The 23,652-nt window shown below is 44.9% G+C and overlaps 1 protein-coding gene across 2 annotated transcripts in view; it reads left to right on the top strand.

Annotated features, from left to right (window-relative positions):
• Positions 1-7,231: 7,231 nt before the first annotated feature.
• The window catches only part of Plpp1 (phospholipid phosphatase 1), a 60,750-nt gene continuing 44,329 nt past the window's right edge, over positions 7,232-23,652 (top strand). For both annotated transcript variants that reach the window (XM_051172405.1, XM_051172404.1), the window contains exon 1: positions 7,232-7,374. In XM_051172405.1, coding sequence (XP_051028362.1) covers positions 7,317-7,374 — 58 coding nt within the window. In that variant the 5' untranslated portion in view covers positions 7,232-7,316. The remainder of the gene's footprint in view (positions 7,375-23,652) is intronic.

The following is a 23,652-nucleotide window of genomic DNA, read 5'->3' as shown; positions in this document are numbered from 1 at the left end:
CTCCTCTCTGAAGTAGGTGTCAAGGGTAGATTCTGAGGTTGGATTGAGATTAAATCTAAGTTTTTTCTTCTCTCCTCTGACCTCAGGCTGGGAGGATTGAATCCAGGGCTTCAAGGATGCTAAGTATATGCTCTACCATTGCGCTACGTTTGTGATGACTTTAAGATCATTGTATAAGCTATTTTATACATTATTAACTAACATGTCTCTGGTCATATTTATAAGTGATTGTTAAATAGTTGGTGAGCAGTGCAGAGAAAGGAAGTGGTGATCACCAGGACCAGGTGTGGATTTACTTGGAAAAAGTCCTGTCAAACTAACCCCATTCTAAGGTAGATTAGGGAACCATGGTGGGTTACTGGGTTGAGTGGGTGGTAAGGAAGCAGACATAATGGGTAAGACGTTTTGGCTTCTTTTGTTTTGTTTGAAATATGTACGTGCGGCTGTATACATTAGACATCTGCTAGTTATGTGATCACGCCTCAATAAGTCTGAGAAGAGCACTGCCTATGGTAAGCCCTGGCTTCAATACCTAGCACCGAATAAAATAAGACAAAACAAAAAAGAAAACGCCGTCTTCTGAAAAACAATACTAAGAAATCCAGGCTCTTCAAGCCTGAGTCTAAGGCTTAGCAGGAGAATATCTGCCCATCCATCCATGGGGTCCAATTCTGATCCCAAGTGTCCACTTCCTTTTTGTGTTTTACATTTTTATTCCCCACACCCCCAGGGATTTTATCTGAGTTCTTCACATTGATGGACCATAAAGACGTCAGAAGCCGTGAACAGATGAAGGCTGAGGACGTGACTCAGGAGAGCTCTCGTCTACCCTGTATCATGAGTTCAAGGCCAGCCTGGTCTAGAAAGTGAGTCCAGGACAGCCAAGGCTACACAGAGAAACTCTGTCTGGGGAAAAAAAAGAAAAGAAAAGAAAGAAACCTGCCTGTGGACTTCTGCTTACATTACTTTTATGAGGACTTTATTAGTTGAAGTGATAAGCCATTTTAGGAGAAGAAATGACACACAAAAGATGATTATTGAAAACATATATACATATATGTATACATTCTATATATACAAACAAATACAAGTTTGTACAAATAAAATAAACAGAATAGAATAGAATAAATAAAATAGAAAATTATAGAATATACAAACAGACAGTCAATGGATTTTGTTTTATTTTGTTTTCTCGAGACACGGTTTCTCTGTGTAGCCTTGGTTGTCCTGGACTTACTTTGTTGACCAGGCTGGCCTTGAACTCACAGAGATCCACCTGCCTCTGCCTCCCAGAGTGCTTGGATTACAGATGTGTGCCACCACACCTGGCAACATAAAAATCTTGAAGGCTAAAAACCAGGAAAGCTAAAACACACCCACACCCATCCCCCTTATCCCCTCCACACGTTTCCTCCCTCCCCTCCCCCGCCCCACAGACAACTAAATCACATAGAAAAATAAATCAAGGAAAAGATAAGCAGAACATTTGGAGTGCTTTTGAACCAGAGACCAAGAAATAGGCTATATAAGAGGATTCAATGATATTGTGAAGATTTAAACATTAGCTGGGTATGGTGGTATTATACCTGTGATCTAGCACAGGGGAGGCTGAGGCAAGAATTTGAAACCAGTTTGGTTATTCAATAACACGTGGTTATACACACACAAAAGATTTAGCTCTTGTACTGAGGTGCAAACTCATGACTGTTTATTTTATTATGTTTCATCATGTTTATGTAAGATACTGTATAATAAAAACTTTAATAAGAACCAAACAGCTTTGATGATAAGTATAAAGATGATTATAATTTACCATATTGTGTAATTTTCTTTTATGGGAACATGCACTGTGGAAACAATCATTTATATATATATATATATTTTTTTAAAAGATTTATTTATTATTTATATAGTATTCTGCCCACAAATGTGCCTTCCCACCACAAGAAGACACCAGATCTCATTACAGGTGGTTGTGAGCCACCATGTGGTTGCTGGGAATTGAACTCGGGTCCATTGGAAGAGCAGATGGTGCTCTTAACCGCTGAGCCATCTCTCCGGCCCTCCTTTATATTTTTAACTTTTCTAGCTTTACAATGCTATTGAAATCTACTGAAGACCGTATTGGCTTCGGTCTATTTTGGGGGAAAAGGACATAGGTGCACAGATGCACAAGCATGCAAGGGAACTGGCTGTTACCTTACAGACACTTTGTGAAATAAAGACACGGGCAACTCTGTTGCACTGGAGGGAGACTTACCAGGAACACCCCCATAGCGCTCTTAATAAAGGAAGGGAACCCAATTGTGATTAAGGGTATTTAAAGAGAGCAGAAAACGCAGGGCATATTCTGCACCCTCTGTGATGGGTAATTTCACTACCAACTTGGCTGTGCTAGAATAACTTGGGAGATCCACTCTGGGCTTGTACTGAGAAGGAAAGACGCATCCCGAACATGAGAGAAATAGTTTTTCTTAATTTTCACACTTCAAAGTCATTTGATCTACTTTGTTTCAGCATTGCTTCAGAATCTAACTGGTCGTACAACTCCCCAAGGCGGGTGTGACCCCTGCTCCCAAACCAAGTGTTTCACAAGCATTCTTTTCCCAATTCAGGATACACACAGCAGGAAAGGAGTTAATGTATTTTAGTGGGCTTTGATTTATAAGTTTTGTTTTTTTTTAAGATAGTACTGGCTGTACTACAACTCACTATGTAGACCAGGCTGGCCTTGAACTCACAGACATCCTCCTGCCTCTGCCTCCCTATTGCTTCCATTAAAGATGTGTGCCATCACACCTGGCTACTAACCTCCTGCTTAAAGCTGTTATCTAGGACTCCTGAGTTGGGGAGGGCCTGTTCACATCTCAACAGAGCACTCCTTCTCACCCAAGCACACTGTTGGAGTGGCAGAGGGCCAGGAAAGAACAGTACAGGAGTCACCTCCCTGTGGCATCTTTCCAGGGCTCCCTCTCCGGTCTGTGAGCCTGCTGTACAGAAGCACAGTTCTGTACAGTGCTGCATTCATTTAGCAACGTGCCTGATTCCTAAGTGGGTGGCAGGCTACGTGAGGGAAGGGTCCTCTCGTGCTCATTTTGGCTCTTTTGCAACTGTGTCCTGAGATCGGAATACACTGTTGGATCAATAAATGTTGCAGTAATCACCCAGCCATTGGGGAAGGAAACTCACCTCACACCAGTGGGGATATGGTGATACAAGACTTCCTTTATATTATATGTGGGGTGTAAGTGAGCATAACCATCGTGAAGTTTCTTTAGAACATTAGAAATAAAATTACCACATAAATCCAGAAATCCCACAACTGAGTGTATATCCCAAGGTTATGAAATGTGTATGCTGAAGAGAAATCTGCATGCCCATGTTTATGGCAGTGCTATCTACATTGGCCAAGCCATGAGATATCTATCTATCTATCTATCTATCTATCTATCTATCTATCTATCTATCTATCTATCCACCCACCCGTCCATCTGTCTGTCTGTCTGTCTGCCTGCCTGCCTGTCTATGTTGAGAGAGACAGAGAGTCTAGTCATAAAAAGAATGGCATCCTATAATTTGTGATGGGCGAACCTGGAGAACACTTATTCAAATAAGTCAGATGCAGAAAGAAAACTGATGTATCATCTCACTCAAGCATGGAATCTAAAGATGATCTCGGAGGAGACTGTCCGAATGGTGGTTACCAGAGCTATGAGTGACTGGGAGAAAGAGAAGGGGAGACGTTGACCAAAGGTTAGGTAATTACAGGCAGATGGAGTAGGGACAAGACCAGAGTTGGCAATTATATAGCTACAGAAGGTAGGTAAGTTATCTCCTAGGACCTAAGGATGGGAGGAGAGAAACTTGAAATGATTGCTTATCAATAGCTCTCAAGTTTCTTTCTTGACTGATAAAAATGTCTTACAATTGACTGTGGGAGGCTGGGCAGTGGCGGCGCATACCTTTAATCCCAGCATTTGGGAGGCAAAGACAGGCTGTGAGTTCGAGGCCAACCTGGACTATAGAGCAAGTTTCAGGTGTTTTGTTTTGTTTTGTTTTTGGTCAATTTGGCAGATGTAATCTCGCAAGAGAGAATCCCAATGGAGAAACCGCTTCCATCAGACCGACCTATTGTATCTGTAGGGCATTTTTCTGACTAATGATTGACACGGGAGGGTCCTGCTCACTGTGGGTGGTCCTACCCCTAATCCAGAAAGTTGAGCAAGCTATGGAGAGTGTTGTGGAAGTTTGGCTTTATACGTAAAGACGCTTTTGTTTTAATCCCAGGTGTGGGATATGGGGGCCGCTCCAGCTTGTCCACAGCTGATAACAGCCTCATGAGAGGGTGCATGATGTTTGGCAGCTGTGAACTGCCTCGTGCTGGGGTGTGGTCTAGGGCTCTGAGGCTATAAATAAGAGCTCAGAGCGAGCGTGGTGTGGCGTGTGATGTTGACAGGTGGCGTGCAGCAGTTTGAAGTGAGCAGAGTCAGACGGAGAGGAACGCTTCAGGGCGCAGTGGCTTGGAGAAGACTGCTGACAGCATCTGCTGTTAGCGGAGATTGAGACCCAAAGACCTTTTGACCCTAAACAGCTGGGAAAAGTAAAGGGGTCCCCTTTATGCTCTCCACTAACCTAAGTAGGCTTGGGACTTGAGGCCTAAACACCCCGAATAAAGTAGTTATTTTTTAAAGCGCTACAGGAGAGCAGTGAGCAGTGTTCCTCCACGGCCTCAGCTCCTACCTCCAGGTTCCTGCCTTTAGTTCCTGCCCGGACGTTTCCTCATGAAGAACGACAACCGTAAGTTGCTTTTGTTCATGCTCTTTATAAGCAACAGACACCAAATTAAGACAGTACTCGTCTGAAAGGAGATTCCCATCAATGGAACTATAACTTGCTATGCAGCCAAACTCCGCAGCCATGTGCCCCGTTACCGGCCAGCTAGTCTCACCCCGCCGGCCTGTTCCTGCTCCATCTTTGTCCTCGCCGAGACCCTCTCACGGTCTCCTCCTCACGCCTGGTAACCTGCCTTCTTTTTTGCTCTACCTGAGACTTTCTCACTGGGACCACAAGCCCGGCCTTAGCTCCCCTGCCCGCTGTAGGCTGTTCAGCCCTGTATTGACCAATCAGTGATGATGGAGAACGATTTTTACATAACATTGAGGCCGGAGATTCTTTGACAGTAATAACAATACCAGAATCTGTTAACATTTACCTCACTGCTGGTTCATCAATTAACAATCAAATATACAGAGACACACCTTAATTCAATGTGGATGAAGGTCACCTCTATATGACTTTGCCATCTAGGTCTCATAACTCTGGTAGTTAAGGGAAACAACAAAATCAAAAATGCCACGTCTTTTTTGGGCGTGAATTGTTGAAAGCTTTTAGAAATTATCTAAGTAAGCTGAGATTAAAACAAACAAACAACTACATATCTTTAAAAGAAGAATATACTTTCCCCCCAAATACATATATTTTTTTGTGGTTTATAGCTGCACTTGGAAATACCTGACTCCCCAAGACGAACATCTTCCCACTGGTCTTTTGGGGTGCCTTGCAGGAAGCACCTGAGAAAGCAGAAGGCGTGTTTTGTGATTTGTATCTTACATCTTCACCTAAGAGGGTAACCCCCTGGCGTAGTGGCTCGCGTCTGTAATGCCTTGGGAGGTAGAGACAGGAGAATCAAGAGTTTAAGGCCATTGGCTGCTACACAGCAGAATGTGAGGCCTGGCCTATGTGGGTCTTAAAAAAAAAAAAGCTTTGAAGCTTCGTTAACATTGGCAGTGGTGGTTTAACTTTTTTTTTTTTCCTCTCGAGACAAGGTATCTCTTAGTAGTCTTGGCTGTCCTGGACTTGCTTTGTGGACCAGGCTGGCCTCCAACTGCTCCTGCCTCTGTTGGCCTCCCGAGTGCTGGGACTAAAGGTGTGTGCCACCATGCCCAGCTATTGTAAAGCAATTTTCACCTTTTTCACCTTATCTTTTCCGAGCCTCACCACTTCCTCTTGATTAGAGCAAGCAGCTGGGATCCTCAACATCCTCTTTTTACAAAGTAGGAAGCTGAGATTACTAAATGTCTCCTAAGGGCCTGTTGGGAATGGTAAGGGGATTGCCACTATTGAAAAATTGATACTTATTAAGACATAATTAAGACTTTATTGTGTGTGTGTGTGAGCATGGCTGCTGCTGTGCTCCTGAGCAAAGCATAGCTCTACCACTGGACTTGTCTCCAAACTCCTTCCAAATGAAGTCCCTTCGCAGTAGGAGTCCTGACTTGCAGCTGGGGCAGCTGAGCTGGCGATCCCTCGCTGGGTAACAAAAGGAGTGAAGGAGTCAGTGGGGAGAGAATTTCTGCGAAGACATCCATTGGCGGAGGTATTCTTGCTAGGGGCAGACCGCGGATTTATATACATCATATACATCAAAGGTAGGAGGGTAAATTTGTTCAGATATTAAGATATCAAGAGTGATCTGATGGCATTGCCTTCTTGCTAAAATTGAGCTCCACTAGGACCAACAAGAAGGCCAAGATTGCAGGCCTCTCACGGAAGGGGTCCTAGAGGTGAGTAACTTGAACAGCTTGGTGAGGGAGAGCCCGTCACGGTCCCCTTCCCATGGGAGGAGAAGGATGGCTGCACCATCCTGGTGGGTATACCAGGGTCCAGCTGTCCTTTAATGGAAGCGTCGCCTAGTAGCAGCGGCTGAAAGGAGAGAGGGCTCGCCCCGGCTTCCAGATCGGGGCGGGCTCCGCAAGTCGGAGGGCGGGGCCGGCGTCGCTGATTGGCTGTCCGTGCAGGCCTGGGGTTTCCCCGACTCCGCCCACTGTCGTCCTCGAGCGCGCTCCTTCTGCCCGCGCGACCGCGCCCTGGCTCCCGCGGCGCGCCGGGGCGGGAGGAGCCGGAGCCCGTGTTCCTACCCTACTCTTCTCCCCCCCTAACCCCCCCCACCGCCCCCCTCCACCGGGTCCTCAACTTTAAAGCTCAAGTCCGCACGCCCCGCCTGTTGGGGAGGGCAAGGAGCAGCCGAGGGCGTGCGGCCGCGGAGAGCCAGCGCCGAGAGAGCGAGAGCAGGCGCCCTCGCGGCAGAGCGTCGGCCGGGCGGTGAGGGGTGGTCCAGGCGTTCCATATCCCTCCGTGACAGCACGGCCGGGCCCAACTCGTCGGCGCGGTCGCTACCCTCAGCGGAGGAGGCACAGTCCTCAGAGGAGGCTGCCGCCATCCCGAGGGCGGGGCTCCTGGGAATTAGGTGTCTGGACCTCCGCTGTCTGTTCCAACCGCGGCCAGCATCAGATAGTCACATCTCCCAGCCGGTGACCATGTTCGACAAGACGCGGCTGCCGTACGTGGCCCTCGATGTGCTGTGCGTGTTGCTGGGTACGTAGGCGCCGCGGGGCCCGGGGGTCTTCCGGGAGTGGGAGGTGGGGTGGGGGGTTTGGGGGAGGGTGGACGACTGCCCGCGGAGCCGCGCATCGGTGTCGGGTGGGTGTGCCTGGCTCGCGCGCTTAGAGCTGCGGGGTTGTGGGGAGCCGCTTGCGCAGCCTGAGGGGGTACCCCCCGCTTCTGCATCCAGCACTCTGGCTCCTGCGTAGGCTCTCCCCCGCCATGCCTGTCTGCGGGTGCACCGAGTCTAGCCCTGCTTGGCTGCTGTTCTCGCCTGTACAGTTACCCTCTCTTTCCCGGCCCCGCTCTACCAGGCAAGGTGGGCTCCTCCCTCTGCACCGTGCAGAGAGGACCCTGGTCCCTTGGCTCATCTAGGAAGGTTCTGCAGCGAAGCTGGAGCTTTGATGCACCCGGGCTTCTCCCGAGCAGGCGGGCTTCAGTGCCTGGCTTATCGTACTCATGAGAAGCGCTTTAAAGTTTTCGTCTGTAAAAGGTTTAGAACGTTCCTAATTAGAAGGCGTCGCCAGGTTGTAAATTGTCAGGTTGCAGGAGGGATTGAAGATGCCAGGTTTCTGCCTTGGCGAGGTCTGAGGAAGCTTACCTTTTTTTTTTTTTTTGGCCCGGTAAGAGTCCTGCTGTTTCCTTCTGGCGCAGCCTTTGCCTTAGAATGCCTTTCTGTCTCCTGTGACAGCCCGGCAAGGGGTTCTAGAGACTTCTTTAGCTACACCAAAGTTAATGTTATTTTCCTGATTGGAAGAATTTAGTTCTGGAGGTGTCTCGTCGCCAGATGCTTTTTTTTTCTCTCCAGGAAAAACAAAAACAGCCCCCTACCCCCAAAAAACCCCTACCCACCCACCCAACCAAAAAACCTGGAGTCACTTGGACAAGGGATAGGCTTTCACCTTTTTTCTGTATTGTGTCAGTCACTTGTAAACCCGTTGGGTCAGGCAATTGTACCCAATTGTAAGCCCTTGGAAGTTTGGGGGGCCACTCTGGTTTAAGTAATTAACTTAGTTCTGGCGAGTTCTCAAGGCGACTAGTGGCTTTTGCATCCTAGATACAAATCTGCATAATGGCTTCTCAGAGATAGGAAATTTCACAGGAGTTCTTGACTTCCTCTCTTCTGCTTCCAACCTGACCACTTAGGTGCTTATAATCTTGTCAAATTGTTAAATTTCAGTACCTTTTTTTTTTTTTTAGTGCATTTTCTTTAAGAATTCTTTTTACCAGGAGCCCCCTCTCCCCCACCCAACCCAGCTCTTGTAGTTTCACTGTGAGTTGTAGGAGTTACCGTAAGTCTAAAAGTGGGGATTCAGTCTTAAAACAGTCCTTAGGGGGCATGTGGTGACCTGTGACCCAGGCAGTTGTGAGGTGGAGTCAGGAAAATGTTTAGTTCAGGTCCAGCCTGGGCTACCTGGGGAGAGCACGGGTCACTAAATAAAAACAGTCTTTGTAGAAAGGACATACTGTTTTTTAAATTATTGGCTTATAAAATATTTTCCCTTTGTCTCTTTTCTTCCTTTCCTTTCCCTTCCCCCTCTCCTTCTTTAGGGATAGAGTCTTGCTGTGTCCTCTTTCCTCTTCCTCAGCCTCCAGAGTGTTGGGGGTATTGGCACGCTATACGGTGCCTGGCTAAGTTATGTTTTCCTGTGGACTGAACACTGCTGTGGAAGCAACGCATACTGCCCATAGCTAATGTTACTAATATGAAGCCATGTAGTAGATTTATACTTTCTAGAATTATTAATTAATTTTGGTTTGGGTACATCCTGCCTGCAGATTCCCCTTCTCCCATTCCTCCTAATCCCCCCCCCCACCCAATCTGCCCCCCACTTCCTTCTCCCCAGATCCACTTCTCATTCATCTCTCTTTAGAAAAGAGCAGGCCTCCCAGTATATCCACTGAACATGCACAATAAGATACGGTAAGGCTAGGTACAAACCCTCATACCAAAGCTGGGAGAGGCGACCCCGTAGGAGGAAAATTTCTATGTGAGCCTGGTGTCCTTCCTGCCTTATGCTTGTAATCTTATTTATCACTTGGACGGTTAAAGTAGAAAGCTTGTCATGAGTTGGAGACTAGTCTGGGCTACATAGTGAGTTTAGGTGAGCCTAGACTACAGAGTGAATCTCTATATTGAACAAATAAGCTGACAAAGATCATGTATCATGGGAAAGCATATATGCAGTGCAATTTTATTTTCTGGTGGCCTATATTTTCAACTGATGCATCCTGTTGAGCTTGGAGTAATCTTACAGTAATGAAATTGGCCCCAAAGTTTTAGGGTATGATTTTAAGGCATTGACAATATTTAGTGTCTTCCCCATACCTCTTGGATTTTTTCTTTTTAAACATGGGACCTGCAGCCTAGGCTGACCTAGAACTCTCTGGGTAGCCCAGGCTGGATTTGAACTTCTGCCAGTCCTTCTGAGCCAGCCTCTGAACTATTAGGTATAGTGAGAGCCATGGTACCCAGCTACAGTGTCTTTAGGATTTGAAGAAAATCTCTTTTGAGGAATTCCACATTAAGTTTGCTTTTAAAAAAGATACTTCATCTATTTGGTGTCTTGTTTGTTTGTTTTTTGTCTTTGGTTTTCAAGACAGAGTTTCTCCTTGTATCCTTGTACCCTTCTAGACTTGCTTTGTAGACCAGGCTGGCCTTGAACTTCACAGTGATCCTGCTGTCTATGCCTCCCAAGTGCTGGAATTAAAGGGGTCTGCCACCACACCTAGCCAAATTTAGTATTTTTTTTTATAATTTATTTTTATTTTATGTGCAATAGTGTTTTGCCTGCATGTATGTCTGTATGAGGGTATCAGATCTTGGAGTTGCAGACAGTTGTGAGCTGCCATGTGGTTGCTGGGAATTGAACCCAGGTCTTTTGGAAGGGCAGTCAATATTAACCACTGAGCCAACTCTCCAGCCCCATCTGTTTGGATGTTATTTTAATCCGTTTTTATTGCTTTTTCTTGTGCTGCGGCTGAAGTTTCTTTTAAAGTAGTTCTGTGTATTGTCTACATAGCCCAGATTTCTCTTTTCCTAGGTAGAAAGTAACTGACTTATTTTTATTAGATATGAATTTAATTAGGTAGAAAATGTAATTAGATGTAACAACAGCATCAACTCTCACAATTAGCACTAAGGGGGACAACGATACAGAACATTTTAAGGCTGACTTTTGGAAGACAGGTTTTTATAGTACACTTACCCTTTCCAGGAGAGTCTAAGGGTTGACAGGCAGAGATTGGCAGCCTAAAATTGTGTTTGCCTCTAGAGAGCTTTCAGCCTGGCTTGAACTTTTTCCTTTTTCCCTTTTTCTGTGGAGCATATACAGGTAAGAGTTGACTACACTGGCAGAAAGATGAATAAGCATTTCATAAGTATAGGTTATGTGAAAGTGATTCATAATTATCATGTGAATATGTTCCATATTCTGGTAATGACTACCCCAGCATCACTCTGTATACCCATTCTAAAGCGATGATGTTACGTGACTTTGCTACACAAGTACTTTGTGATTTTTACCCACGGTAATGTCTTTTGAAGTCATCATTAAACATTATGTGTATATGTATTTATGTGTGTGTTTTCTAAATAATCTCCATTAGTTCTTTTTTTTTTTTAAAGTTTTTTTTTTTTTAATTTTTTATTAATTTATTCTTGTTACATCTCAATGTTTATCCCATCCCTTGTATCCTCCCATTCTTCCCTCCCCTATGACTGTTCCTGAGGGGGATTACCTCCCCCTGTATATGCTTATAGGGTATCAAGTCTCTTCTTGGCTCCATTAGTTCTTCTATATGCATATCTCAATTACTAGCTCCTTCAGTGGATTTGGTAAATCCTTTGAAAAAGGAATCTGAGAGATAAGTAAAATGAAATGAAGTCATGCTATCTTTTGGCTCCTTTGAGTCTTTGACTGACAAGCCTATCATTGATTTCTGTCTGAATTTGCCTGCTTGCTTATTTATTTATAGATAGAATTTCACTGTGTAGCTCTGGCTGGCCCGGAGCCCGCTATGGACCAGGCTGACCTTGAACTCAAAAGATCTACCTGCCTCTGACTCCTAACTGCTGGGGTTGAAGACAACACTTAGCCTTGCTCTCGTTCTTTTGATCAGTGATTCTACAGTAGCTGGTGAGTCCATACCATACCAAAAAACCCCTATATAAAGAAATATATATATATATATATATATATATGTATTTCTTGTTTGATATGTTCTATTTATATATATATAAAACTATACATTTAAAAATATATATATATAAACAATAGAGAGCTGGCTGTTTTAGCCCAATATTATACTATGTCCTGAATGTAACTCACTGTTGAATTACTAAGGGTCATTCTGTATTTTAGCCAGCAGTTAATAGACCCAGAGTCCCCACAGACTCAGTGCACTGAGGAATGACTTTTGGTGCCTCTGTGTGTGCTGGGGAGACAAAGCTAAGTAGGACAGTTCCTTCCCTAAAGAAGGCCTGAATCTAATGAAGGAGAAACAAACACAATGTGCAGCATGCTAAGAGTATTAGCGTAGGTACAGTGAGTGCTTTTTTTTTTTTAAAAGATGTATTTATTTATTATTATGTATACAGTGCTCTGCCTGCGTTACACCTGCAGGCCAGAAGAGGGCACCAGATCACATTATAGATGGTTGTGAACCACCCATGTGGTTGCTGGGAATTGAACTCAGGACCTCGGGAAGAGCAGCCAGTGCTCTTAATCACTGAGCCATCTCTCCGGCGCGCAGTGAGTGCTTTTTGACCACTAAGAAAACCCTTGTCCTAGATCTACACCATTAGGGAGAAGTGGCTTATCTGCTTACCCTTAGAGATACGGCGGTGTCAGAAGTTGCTGAGCATTGCTTTTACAATTTTTTTCCTACCCAATTACCCCCTTGATCTAGGGGAGTAGGGACTCAAGCATCTGCGCTGGTGGTTGATCTGTAGGCAGTCCTGTGGTATCTAGGAGATTTAGGTGGAACTGGCGAAGCCTGCCATTTGTATGTTTGTGTTCTGCTGAGTGGTGTTCATTTTATAATACCTTCCTGTGCTGCATAGACCTTACACATAGAAATGATGATGGCTTCCGGATGTTGCTCCCCGAGGATACGCCCACCATCCCTAAACTGTGCTCTCCAAATCCTTCCTGTGCTTTCAAAATGGCTCCCTTATTTTTTCTCTCCTGACTATATCATCTGAATGTGCTGGGTTTTTTGTTTGTTGTTTTGGCCAGGATCCTACAGATATACCCATCTGTGTCCAAACCAGAACGGAGAAGGCTTTTCTTTATGTACCGGTCACCAGGTACAGCTGTCTTTGATAGCAATGCATCAGGGACTTTTCCATTATTGTTGGCTTTTTCTTTTTTAAAGGTTTATCTGTTTAGTATGTGTGTGTGCGCGCGCGCGTTTGTGTGTGTGTGTGTGTGAGAGAGAGAGAGAGAGAGAGAGAGAGAGAGAGACAGACAGACAGTCAGTCAGTCACAGACACACAGAGAAAAAGAGAGAGTGCACCTGTTGGGTTTATGTGCACTGTATGTGCAATGCCTGCAGATTGCATAAGGTGGAGTCATATTTCTGGAACAGTTGATTGTGAGCCATTGTGTGGGTGTTGGGAACCTAGCCTGGATCTTCTGAAAGAGCAAGTGCTCTAAACCACTGAGCCATCTCTCTCCCCCAGGATGGTACCTCATGTTGGTCTTATTGGGAGGAGAATTCAGGTTTCCTTATTATGCTCCAAATAAAGCATCATGCCAAAACACAGTCAGTAGGTGTAGAATAAAATTTGATGGCAAAAACATTGGTCCCCAACAGCCAGTAGTTATGAAATCCCTGTCACTTGTTACCTAAATACTGATGTCATCACCATAATGCTGACATCCCTTTAACGTGTTAGTTAATATACTCCCTAAGGAGTGATCCCTCACACATGCGTAAATAGTCTCAGCTTTTTTATACCTTCTTCCTTTTCTTTCTAAATTGATTCATTCATTGGCGTATCTCATACATTGCTAGCGTCTGACTTTAGGCATTCCATTCAATTAAGGTCATTTCTTTTGCTTCTGATGAAAGTTTGCTGGGTTTGTGTCTTTAACTTTTCTCATTATTTCTAGTAATAGAAGGAGAGAGAATCTCAGAAGACGCACACAAGTTTGTCAAACTGCATGTTCTTCTGTCAGAGTAAGATCTTGTTGCTTTTTCTTCAGTTGGATGGGTAGTGTGGAGCAGAACTGGAGGCTGGAGGGGACTGCTACTCTCAGGTGCCCTGACTTGGTTCCGTGCAGTCAAGTCAACTTTCACCTTTAAATTCGGGTGTGGAAATGTCTAGAGAACTTTCCACATATATGTTTTATGAACTGTGAATTTTTCCTTTATATTTTCTTTGAATTGCACCCTTTTGGAACTCAGAGGCACATTCTGAATCTTACTAATCCCATTCTTGTTTAGTCATTTCTGGCTGAGCTCTACAAAAGTGGCAGAGATGTTTGGGGAATTACTCTGATTTTAAAAATGAAGATTTTGCTGTTTAAATGTGACGGTTGTTAATATTTACCAAGAGGTGGAGATTCTGCCAACATAGGTGAGCAAGCACCAAGATCCAGGCGGATTAGCAAGCATAATGTGTAGTTTTAATTTTTGTGGAAAAGGGATTTGGGTTTTTAAGAATTATTTTTGTGTGTGCATGGTTTTCAGAAAACAACTTTGAGTAGTCTCTTTTTTCTTCCAATTCTGTGTAGGTTCTGGGAATTGAGCTCAGGTTGTCAGACTTGCATGACAAGCACTTTTACAGCTCAAGCCATCTCACTAGCATGTGGGACTGAAAGCAGCTTGTCTGCACAGTAAGCAGATTAGGTGCTGATGGCTTAGATGCCATTTTGCTTTATTTTCTTTTCAAAAGCAGCATTTACCCTCTGGAGGTTATGTATGGTGGCTGCAAGAAGCTTTTGGACTTTCTCATCTTTAAAAAAATGTTCTTGGCCAGGCTTGGTGGTGCATGCCTTTAACCCCAGCACTCGGGAGGCAAAAAGACAGGGGATTGCTGTGAGTTGAAGGGCAGCCTGGTCACAAAAAAACGAGACCAGTATAGCCAAGGCTACAACGGAGGAACCCTGTTGGGGGGGTGGGGGTGGGGGGAGTTCTTGTTCTTTCTTCTTTCTTCAGTTAAAAAGAAAAAAAGAGAGAGCATCTCATGTAACCTAGGCTGGCTTTGAACTTCCAAGCCTACTGCCTGTGCCTCCCGAGTGCAGGCATGATGGATGCACCACCGAGCCTGGCTGGGGCTTCCTGCATGCCTGAGCGTTCTGCCAACCCAGCCACATCCCCGTTGTTTTTCATTCCTCCCAACTTCCTTTTTTTTTTCCTCCTGCTTTTTTCTTTTCACCTGGAGGTTTTTAAAGCCTAGATGGCTGAGGCAGAGTTTTGTTTTGCCTTTAGTCTTTTCCTTAGCTGGAGTCTAGAATTGGGAATGACTTGCTCTTTAAAGTCTGTAGGTTTTCCTTTAGCACATTAGAAACAGTGCATTCTTGAGTGGACTTTGGACATACACTTTCTCAATTCAAGTTCTTTCTCTTTAGTTTACTAATATGTGACATTGGGGATGTTCTCTCTGAGTACCTGTCTCTCCTCAGCTGTATAATAATCTACTCACATCTCTTTTTGTGTGTGAAATTTAAATGAGTCAGCATGTAAATTACGTAGAGAAGTGCTTTGCACTTACTGTATATATCGAGTAAAATAATTCCCTGTAATTCTAGTACCCGCAACACAATAATTAGTAGAAGTATCACCTAGTTTTGTATTTACAGACTTTAAAACCTTTTCCATGAGAGTTCATGAAATGCCTTTGAGAGCCAGTGTCTTGCCAGCCATGTGTAAGCCCCACATACATACAGCAGTAATTCCAGGCAAGGTAGAAACTGATCTGTTTAATTTTGATAAGGTGTAATTGAGTAAGTGGAAAACCTGCTACTGTATACAGTGATAAGTCTTAAATTTCGCCTTATTCAAGAAGAAGAGAATTAGTTATACCCTTACTATTTTTACTGCTTACGTCTTCGGAATGGTTGTTCTGCATCTTAAAAACAAAGTGAGCTAAGACTCATAGGGTGTTTTTTTTTTGAACAGCTGTAGTTGGACCTTCTCATTTTGTATATAATGTCTTCCTTCGTTTTTGAAGCAGGATTCCATGTAGTCCAGCTTGGCCCTGAACTGACTGTGGAGCCAAGGGTGACTGAGCTCCTGAGCTTTCTTCCTCTCTAGCACAAGAGCCTGGGACCTGCCCTACCCCATGTATATGCATTCTGCAATTTGAATTTCTCTCTCTAATTATAATCAGCGAAGAAACAGTTGTGTACTATCCTCTCTTCCTCTCCTTTCTTCTTTCTTTCTATCGTGAACATATGTGCTGTGTGTATGTGTGTGTGTGTGTCTGTCTGTCTGCACATGTGGAGGCCAAAGGTCAACCTCAGTTGCTCCTCAGGAGCCTTGTGTTTGGAGACGGTCCTCTCATGGGGACCTGGATCTGGTGAGCCTCAAGCAGCCTCCTGTTGTTCTTTCCCAGTACAGGGACCACGAGCTTGCCTGTCTTGTTTTGTTTTAAATGCAGGTGCTGGAGATTGATCTCTGCCTCACACGTGCGTGGCAAGCACTGAGCAGTGTGATGAACTAAGCTGTCTCTTCGGTGGCCCCTCTTTCTCTCAGTGATCTCTCTCTTTCTCCTCTTCCCTCTCTTTCTCTGTCCTCCTTCTCCCGACTTTTCTTTGAGTTTTCTACAGGCCAGGCTGGCCTCACACTTGCCTTGTAGCTTAAGCTGACCTTTATTCCTGATCACCCCGCTGCTATCTCCTCGCTGGGATCTGGGGTATGTGCACCACACTGGGCTTGCCCTGGTTGTACACGTATTTATTTTGACATGTGTTAACTTGAGATTGTCTCTATGTTATACAAATCTAGCATTAAGTTTTGGAAAGTACTTGAGTCTGTATCAGTTTTCATTAATTTACTAAGTGCACATTAAGTGCTTAATACAGTGCCAGGAGCTGAAAGCGCTGGTGTGAGAAAGGCAGGTTCTCCGTGCCAATGTGCACAGTGCTTCGTGGAGGCTGTGGGAGAACTAAAAGAGGAGCAGCCCAGTGAGGCTTGGGATGGTTTATCTAAGGAAGGGGTATTTGAAACAACGAGAGGTAATTGCATTGAGATGAAAATGAGTTGCCCATGGAGGAGCTAGGAGGCTGATTCTAAGGGTGGGAAAGAGCAGGTAGTGAGGCCGGAAAGGGGAAAGAGGCCCTCAGCCAGTTTTGGCATTGCTGTGGCGTTTTGGAGTGCCTCACGGCAGTGGATGGCCAGGGCAATTTCCCTAAAGCTGCGTGGCAAAAGTGGGTTTTTGTTTTGTTTTGTTCTTAAAGTTTTCACCTTTTCCTTTGGAGCTTGTATCTTTAGAACCTTAAATGTTAATGTTGCGGGCTGCAGGCATGACAGGCAGCGAGCAGGTGAAAAACTGGTGTTAGGATCTCTTTAGTAAGGTAGCAGCCTTCTGGATATGGATCTATCATCTATCCATCCATCTATCTATCCATCCCTGTCTGTCTGTCTGTCTATCTACCTATCTATCCATCCATCCCTGTCTGTCTATCTGTCTGTCTGTCTATCTATCTATCTATCTATCTATCTATCTATCCATCCCTGTCTGTCTGTCTGTCCATCTATCCATCCATCCATCCATCCATCCATGTTTGTCTGTCTATTTATCTATCTATCTATCTATCTATCCATCCATCCCTGTCTGTCTGTCTGTCTATCTATCTATCCATCCCTGTCTGTCTGTCTATCTGTCTATCTATCCATCTATCCACCCATCCCTGTCTGTCTGTCTGTCTATCTATCCATCCCTGTCTGTCTGTCTATCTATCTATCTATCTATCTATCTATCTATCTATCCATCCATCCATCCCTGTCTGTCTGTCTATCTGTCTATCTATCCATCCATCCCTGTCTGTCTGTCTGTCTGTCTATCTATCTATCCATCCATCCCTGTCTGTCTGTCTGTCTATCTATCCATCCCTGTCTGTCTGTCTGTCTGTCTATCTATCTATCCATCTATCTATCCATCCCTGTCTGTCTGTCTATCTAGCTATGTATCTATCCATCCATCCCTCTCTCTCTGTCTGTCTGTCTGTCTATCTATCTATCCATCCATCCCTCTGTCTGTCTGTCTGTCTGTCTATCTATCTATCCATCCATCCATCCCTGTAGTCCACAGAGGAGGCTGGGGAACTAGCAAGGAGATGTTCTGTCAGCTATCACAGCCTTAAAACAAAGCCGTTGTCTCTTTGAAATTGTCCATAAGTAGCTTATTTTATTTTATTTTTGTTTAATCAAACAAATGGTTTTTGCATGGGGCCAGGGGTAGGGGGTGGGGGGGTGGGGAAGGGTGGAGGGGTGGGCAGTGTGATTGAATTACTACATGCATCCACACCCCTCCCCCACCTCCCTGCTTGAACCTATATTTCCTAGGAAAGTGCTTTAACACTGAGCCTCTCCCCACAGTTCTTAATTTCAGCTTAGAAAATAGTAACATACTGATTTAGTGCTTTCCGGGCCTGTGTAGGCTGTGCACTGTCTCAACAGCTGACTCGGGGTGATTGACTGGCGTGGCCATCTCCTCTTTGCACACCCTGGAACTCAGCCACAGGGCAGCTGTAAATGGTGTGGGCAGGAATTGGAGGTGTACGTTTCAGGGTTGCAGCTTTTGAATTGTGATTAGTAGTTTCAGATTTGGGGTAAGTTATAATGAGTGGAACGGGTAAAGAAATGGGGGTGGTGGTCTTGGGCTAACTAAAAATAATGATTACTACAGGTGGGCCCAAATATTTTACAATTGTTTTTGTCCTGTTTGGTTATGTGGTTTCAGAGTCAGTGTCTGCTTACCATATTTTGAGCATGAATCTACTGTCTAAAACAGGCACTTTAATTTCCACAGTTCAGGGTGGAATGACCATGGAGAGTTAGCAGTGAGGAAACTAGCTGGGATGTAACTGAAGGAAGCGGCTAATTTGTCCTGTTCAGTGGCATTCCTGGGGGCCTTTTCTTCAGATGGGATTGTTGTTGAGGCCTTCCTGAGTTCTCCTCACAGTTCTTCCTGCATTTCAAGTGAGTCATGTGCAGCGCTCAAAGTCAGGCATTCTGGCAGACGTAGTTAGGTCTTTGTGGTTTAGTCCTGTGTTGTCAGTTCTTGGAACTGTTGCTAGAGTCTTTTCCTGGGTGAGGTGTCTAGGAAAATGGCATGTAGGAAATGCGTGGCAGAAAAGGTCTTTAGTTAATTGGCAGCTTCCCCTCCTCCTCTTCTTCCTCCTCCTCCTCCTCCTCCTTCTCCTTCCTTCTTCCTTCTTCTTCTTCGTTTTAAGATAGGATTTCTCTGTGTGTCCTGGACTGGCTTTGTAGACCAGACTGGCCTTGAACTCACAGCTATCCACCTGCCTCTGCCTCCCCAGTGCTGGGATTAAAGGTGTGCGTCACCATCTTCCGGCAATTGGCAGCTTCTTCAGCTGGGTTCTCCTTTGCTGTCTGAGGTCATTTACATCCATATAAGAGAGATGGGTTGGCCGCTTGTAGTGCTAGCAGGGTAAAGGAGGACAGAACTGGCAAATGTTTTACATAAACGCATGTACCATGAGACAACTGTGAAGTATATAGTACCGGCTTTATTTTATGCCCTAAAAATGATCGGAATAATAAAGCTCATGAGTTCTAACGAGCTCTTGCTTATTACAGACTACAGACTCATGAGAAATTAACTGTGCCACCATACGATGAGCTAGTAATCTTTGCACGGAGCTTGCAGGGTGAGCAAAACAAGCTCTCCATCCTCAAGAGCTGCACACAGCCTTGTAAGAGGAGACAGGCTTCACTCAAAAGTCGGCCTGTGTTTAGAGACAATTCCCTCAGACCACTGCTCTCTGTGGCGGAGGTAACAGGAGGCTCCAGGAACATTACTTTTGGTTGGTGCTGAGTTATGGATCTGGTAGAAAATTCAGGAAATGAATCCGTACACATTATGTTATTACAGATTCTTGGAAGGTGTGTGGTACACAGGAGGCATCCAGATGTTTGTCATATGAATAAGTAAATGCGTCAGCTACCCTTCTAAGCCGTGAGAATGCATTTGAGTCAGCCGCTTTTACACAGCTCTAGCTCCGTCTGTTGCTGTGATGCTGGGCAGGTCACCATCGCTCCTCCAGAATTTCCTCATCTAATGAGGAAAAGGATGACGTTCCTAGTGCCGTCCTTCTACTGCTGTAAGTAAGATGAGGTAATGTGTGAGACAGTGTCTGCGACATGTTTAGCTTGGTCTTGGCCTACAGTAGGCACTCAGCGTTGTAATTTTAATCATTATCGTTATTAAGCTAATCAGCCAATTTTGTATCACTGACACATGGCATTTAAATGTGACTGCCTTTGCTGGTGAGTTTTCTTTTAGAATACTGTAGAATGTAGTTCTAATTGCAGTTATCATTTTCTATTTCTCTGTGTATACGTTTGTATGTGTGTGTGTGAAAGAGAGAGACAAGAGAGGGGAGAGGGAGGAATCAAACGCAGTCTCATGCGTATCAAGCAAGGACTGTACCACTATTTCAGCAGCATTGAAGATGCTCTTCAGAGCCAGGTGGTGGTGGCACACATCTTTAATCCCAGCCCTCCAGAGGCAGAGGCAGCTTTACCTCTGTGAGTTCGAAGCCAGCCTGACTGAGTTCCAGGACAGCCAAGGATACACAGAGAAATCCTGTCTGGAAAAACTAAAAACAAAGAAAGAAAAATTTAAAAGGGGGTGGGGTGGTGGGAAGATGCTCTTCAGTTTCTTGGGCCATTTCTGTTCTGGTTCCCCAGATGGGACAGGGTTTTGTATCAGTGCGTAGCTGAAACAGTCTGTGAATGCTAAATCGTCCTGCCTCTGCTTCCAGAATGCTGACGTTACAGATGTGAGCTGCCACACCAGGCTTGCTTGCATGATTTCTAACCCGTTTCCTCCTGGAGGCAGTCTGTCTGTCTGTGTGTCTAGGTGAGCCGTATTCTCACCGCTGACAGGCACGGCAACGAGGGAACGCGCACGGTTGAGAGAGAGCAGCACCTAGGAAGAGCAATGAGCACGTACGCTGGTCAGGAGCTAACTGAAATGTTAGGCTGCCCGAGCTAAACCGCTGGTTGTCTCTAATTCTTGTGGTCAGTATGAGCTCAAGGAAAGGGTGCAGTCGTTGTCTGAGTTAGGCTTTTATTGCTGTGAGGAGACACCATGACCAAGGCAACTCAAGGAAAACATTTAACTGGGGCTGGCTCACAGTTCCTGGGGTTTAGTCCATCGTCATCATGGCGGGAAGCATGGCGGCGTGCAGGCAGACGACATGGTGCTGGAGAGGGAGCTGAGAGCTCTATATCTTGATCAGAAGGCAGCAGGAGGAGACTGCTTTGTGTGAATGTATGTATCTTCAAAGCCACACCTCCACAGTGACACACTTCCTCTAACAAAGCCACACCTCCACAGTGACACACTTCCTCTAACAAAGCCACACCTCCTCCAACAAGGCCACACCTCCTAATAGTGCCATTCCCTATGGACAGCCTTCAAACACATGAGTCTATGGGGGCCATACCTATTCGAACCGCCACAGACATGCCTACCAGTGTGCTCTGGGATGGTTCTGACTCAGAGGGCATTAGACATATGACTATATGTAATTAAAATTCATAAATTTTCATTAAGTAAAAAACATTTACAAATGACATCCCAGATTTGATTTAGTTACCCTAGGGTACAGAGGCAAGAGATTGTCCTTATTTTTTTTTATCCAAAGGCATAGATAAGATACAACTATTAAGTGTGCTGCTTTCCGAATGTTATCTACATCTGACCCAATAGCCCATTTGGAGAAGAGGTTTCTTTGATGTTATCAAAACCTGTTAATCAGCTTTTGGGTAATGGTGATTTTATAGCTAGTGGGTGTTATCTGTATTAAAACTGTAAAATCCCAAGTGCTGCCATGAATGTAGACCATTAATGGGTGAAGAGTGTGATTAAACATGAAAAGCCACTAATTTAGAAGTCAGTTCTGCTCTTGCCTCTACTTTCCCCTGTGATCTTCATGGCCAGAATTACATGACTGCTTCATGTAGTCATAATGTAAATCGTAATTAAGATAATGCCCGTGTTGCCTGTCACAGGCTGACAGTGGTCCGTGAAGCGCACTGCAGAAGGAAAGTCAGTCAGCTGCCACATGCTATTCGTTTTGCAGTAGTTCAGACCAGTGGACTCGCGATAAAGAAACCACCGTTCCAATCTAGTCTGAATACCAGGGGACTTCCCTCTGTGTCAAAATAGTTGGTCTTCTCACACGGCATTGAGGGCATGCTTTTAAAATTATAATCTGCAGGACTGGAGAGCTGGCTCACTGCTTAAGACACTGGCTGTTCTTCCAGAGGAAGAGCATGGCTCATGACTGTATAATTCCAGTTCCAGATGAGCTGATACCCTCACACAGATGCACATGGGGGCAAAACACCAATGCATGTAAGATTAATATATATATATATATGTGTGTGTGTGTGTGTGTATATATATGTGTGTGTGTGTATACACATACACATTCACATGCATGCACACAAAATCTGCCTGTAACCTTTTGGACAATACATAGAAAGGTGCCCATTTAACAGAATAAACACTGTGGATGATTCATGGTTAGGGAGGTGAGATTTGAATGTTACAGTAAAATTGCTACTAACAGATGGTTTATCACCACACACACACATACACACACTTCCATGAACTCTTGGGGAATTTCACATACTTACCGTACAGCTACAGAGACCCAACAGCAATCAGAATTAAAATAGCATAATATCTTGGCCCAAATTATAAGAAAGCCTTAGCAAATTTGAATCCTATATAAGAACCATGTTTCTTTTTTCCTTATAATTAAAAATGTATATTTGAAACATTGAATATTTAGTACTCATGACTGAAATCTTAGCCTCCAGGGAACCTCTGAAGTCTACAGACCTGATAGGGGTTACGGCTAACTTGGTCTATGCTGATAAAAAGAGACAAAAAGGAAAGTGGAAAGATGATTTTCTTTTTTATAGAAAAAAATTTTCCAGCTAGTCCCTTACTGCCTTCCAGAGGGTCTGAGGAGAAGGAGGGCACTGAGGACAAAAGCAGTCATCATGAGGACATGCTTGCAAGGCCCGAAGCTGCCGCCCACTAAAGGGACTATGGAGAGAATGTAGGGAAATTTTTTTTTAAGTTAGTAGTTGAACTCATGAGAACTGGCGAAATCCCAGGAAGAAGTTATAAGATGTAACCCTGATAGCACAGGCTGGTTGGAAGATATTCAAGCTAACGTGGCTGCAGTAACTGGTGAGGGCACTGCTGGATGCAGAGGAATCCCTTAAAAAGTTGTAAGATGCCAGTCATACACGCACGACACGTCCACCTAGTCCCTAGCCCCACATAACAAGCCATCAGGCCCGCAAGATGGCTCAGCAGGTAAAGAAGCCCATGCCACTCAAGCCTGCCTCACCTGAGGCTCAGAACCCACAGTAGAGAGACAGCCATTTCCCAGAAGTTGTCCTCTGGCCTCCACTCTCCAATGCACACGGCAATAATAAATACAATGGAAAAAAAAACCCTGCACATGGTGATGTATGCTTGCAATCCCAGGGTGCACAGAAATAGATCATTTTCTGGGGCCTACGCTGGTGAGGGTTAGGCCAGTGACAGACCTTGCTTGTTTCAAAAACAAGGTGGACGATGCCTCCTGAGGAGTGCCACCTAAGATTTTCCTCTGGCCTCCACCCACTGGCACACCCACATGTACCTATACATTAAAAATATATAAGGCTGGAGATGGTGGCACATGCCTGTGATTCCAGCACTTGGAAGGCAGAGGCAAGGGCATCTCTATGAGTGTGAAGCCAGCCTGGTCTATAGCGTGAGCTCTGGGACAGCCAGGAAGGACTACCCAGAGAAAGAAACCCTGTCTCGAAAAAACAAAACCAAAAAGATAGCTTTGAGGTCGGAGATTCAGCTCAGTGGTAGAGCACTTGCCCAATGAGCGCGGCCCTGGGTTCAGTCCTTGGCTCTGGGTGGCTGTGATGAGAAGGGCAAGTGTGGCAGGTGAGCAAGGGACCCGGCATGGCCACGCTAGAGTAGTGTTCCCAAGTCTCCCAGATACGCCAGCCTCTGCCCCACTCTTGATACCGTTTCAGCATTAGTTC

This window comes from Acomys russatus, chromosome 30 (assembly GCF_903995435.1).
Source record: "Acomys russatus chromosome 30, mAcoRus1.1, whole genome shotgun sequence".
Taxonomy (NCBI): Eukaryota; Metazoa; Chordata; class Mammalia; order Rodentia; family Muridae; genus Acomys; species Acomys russatus.
The sequence above is the reverse complement of the archived record's forward strand: the minus strand, read 5'-3'. Positions and strand labels throughout refer to the sequence as shown.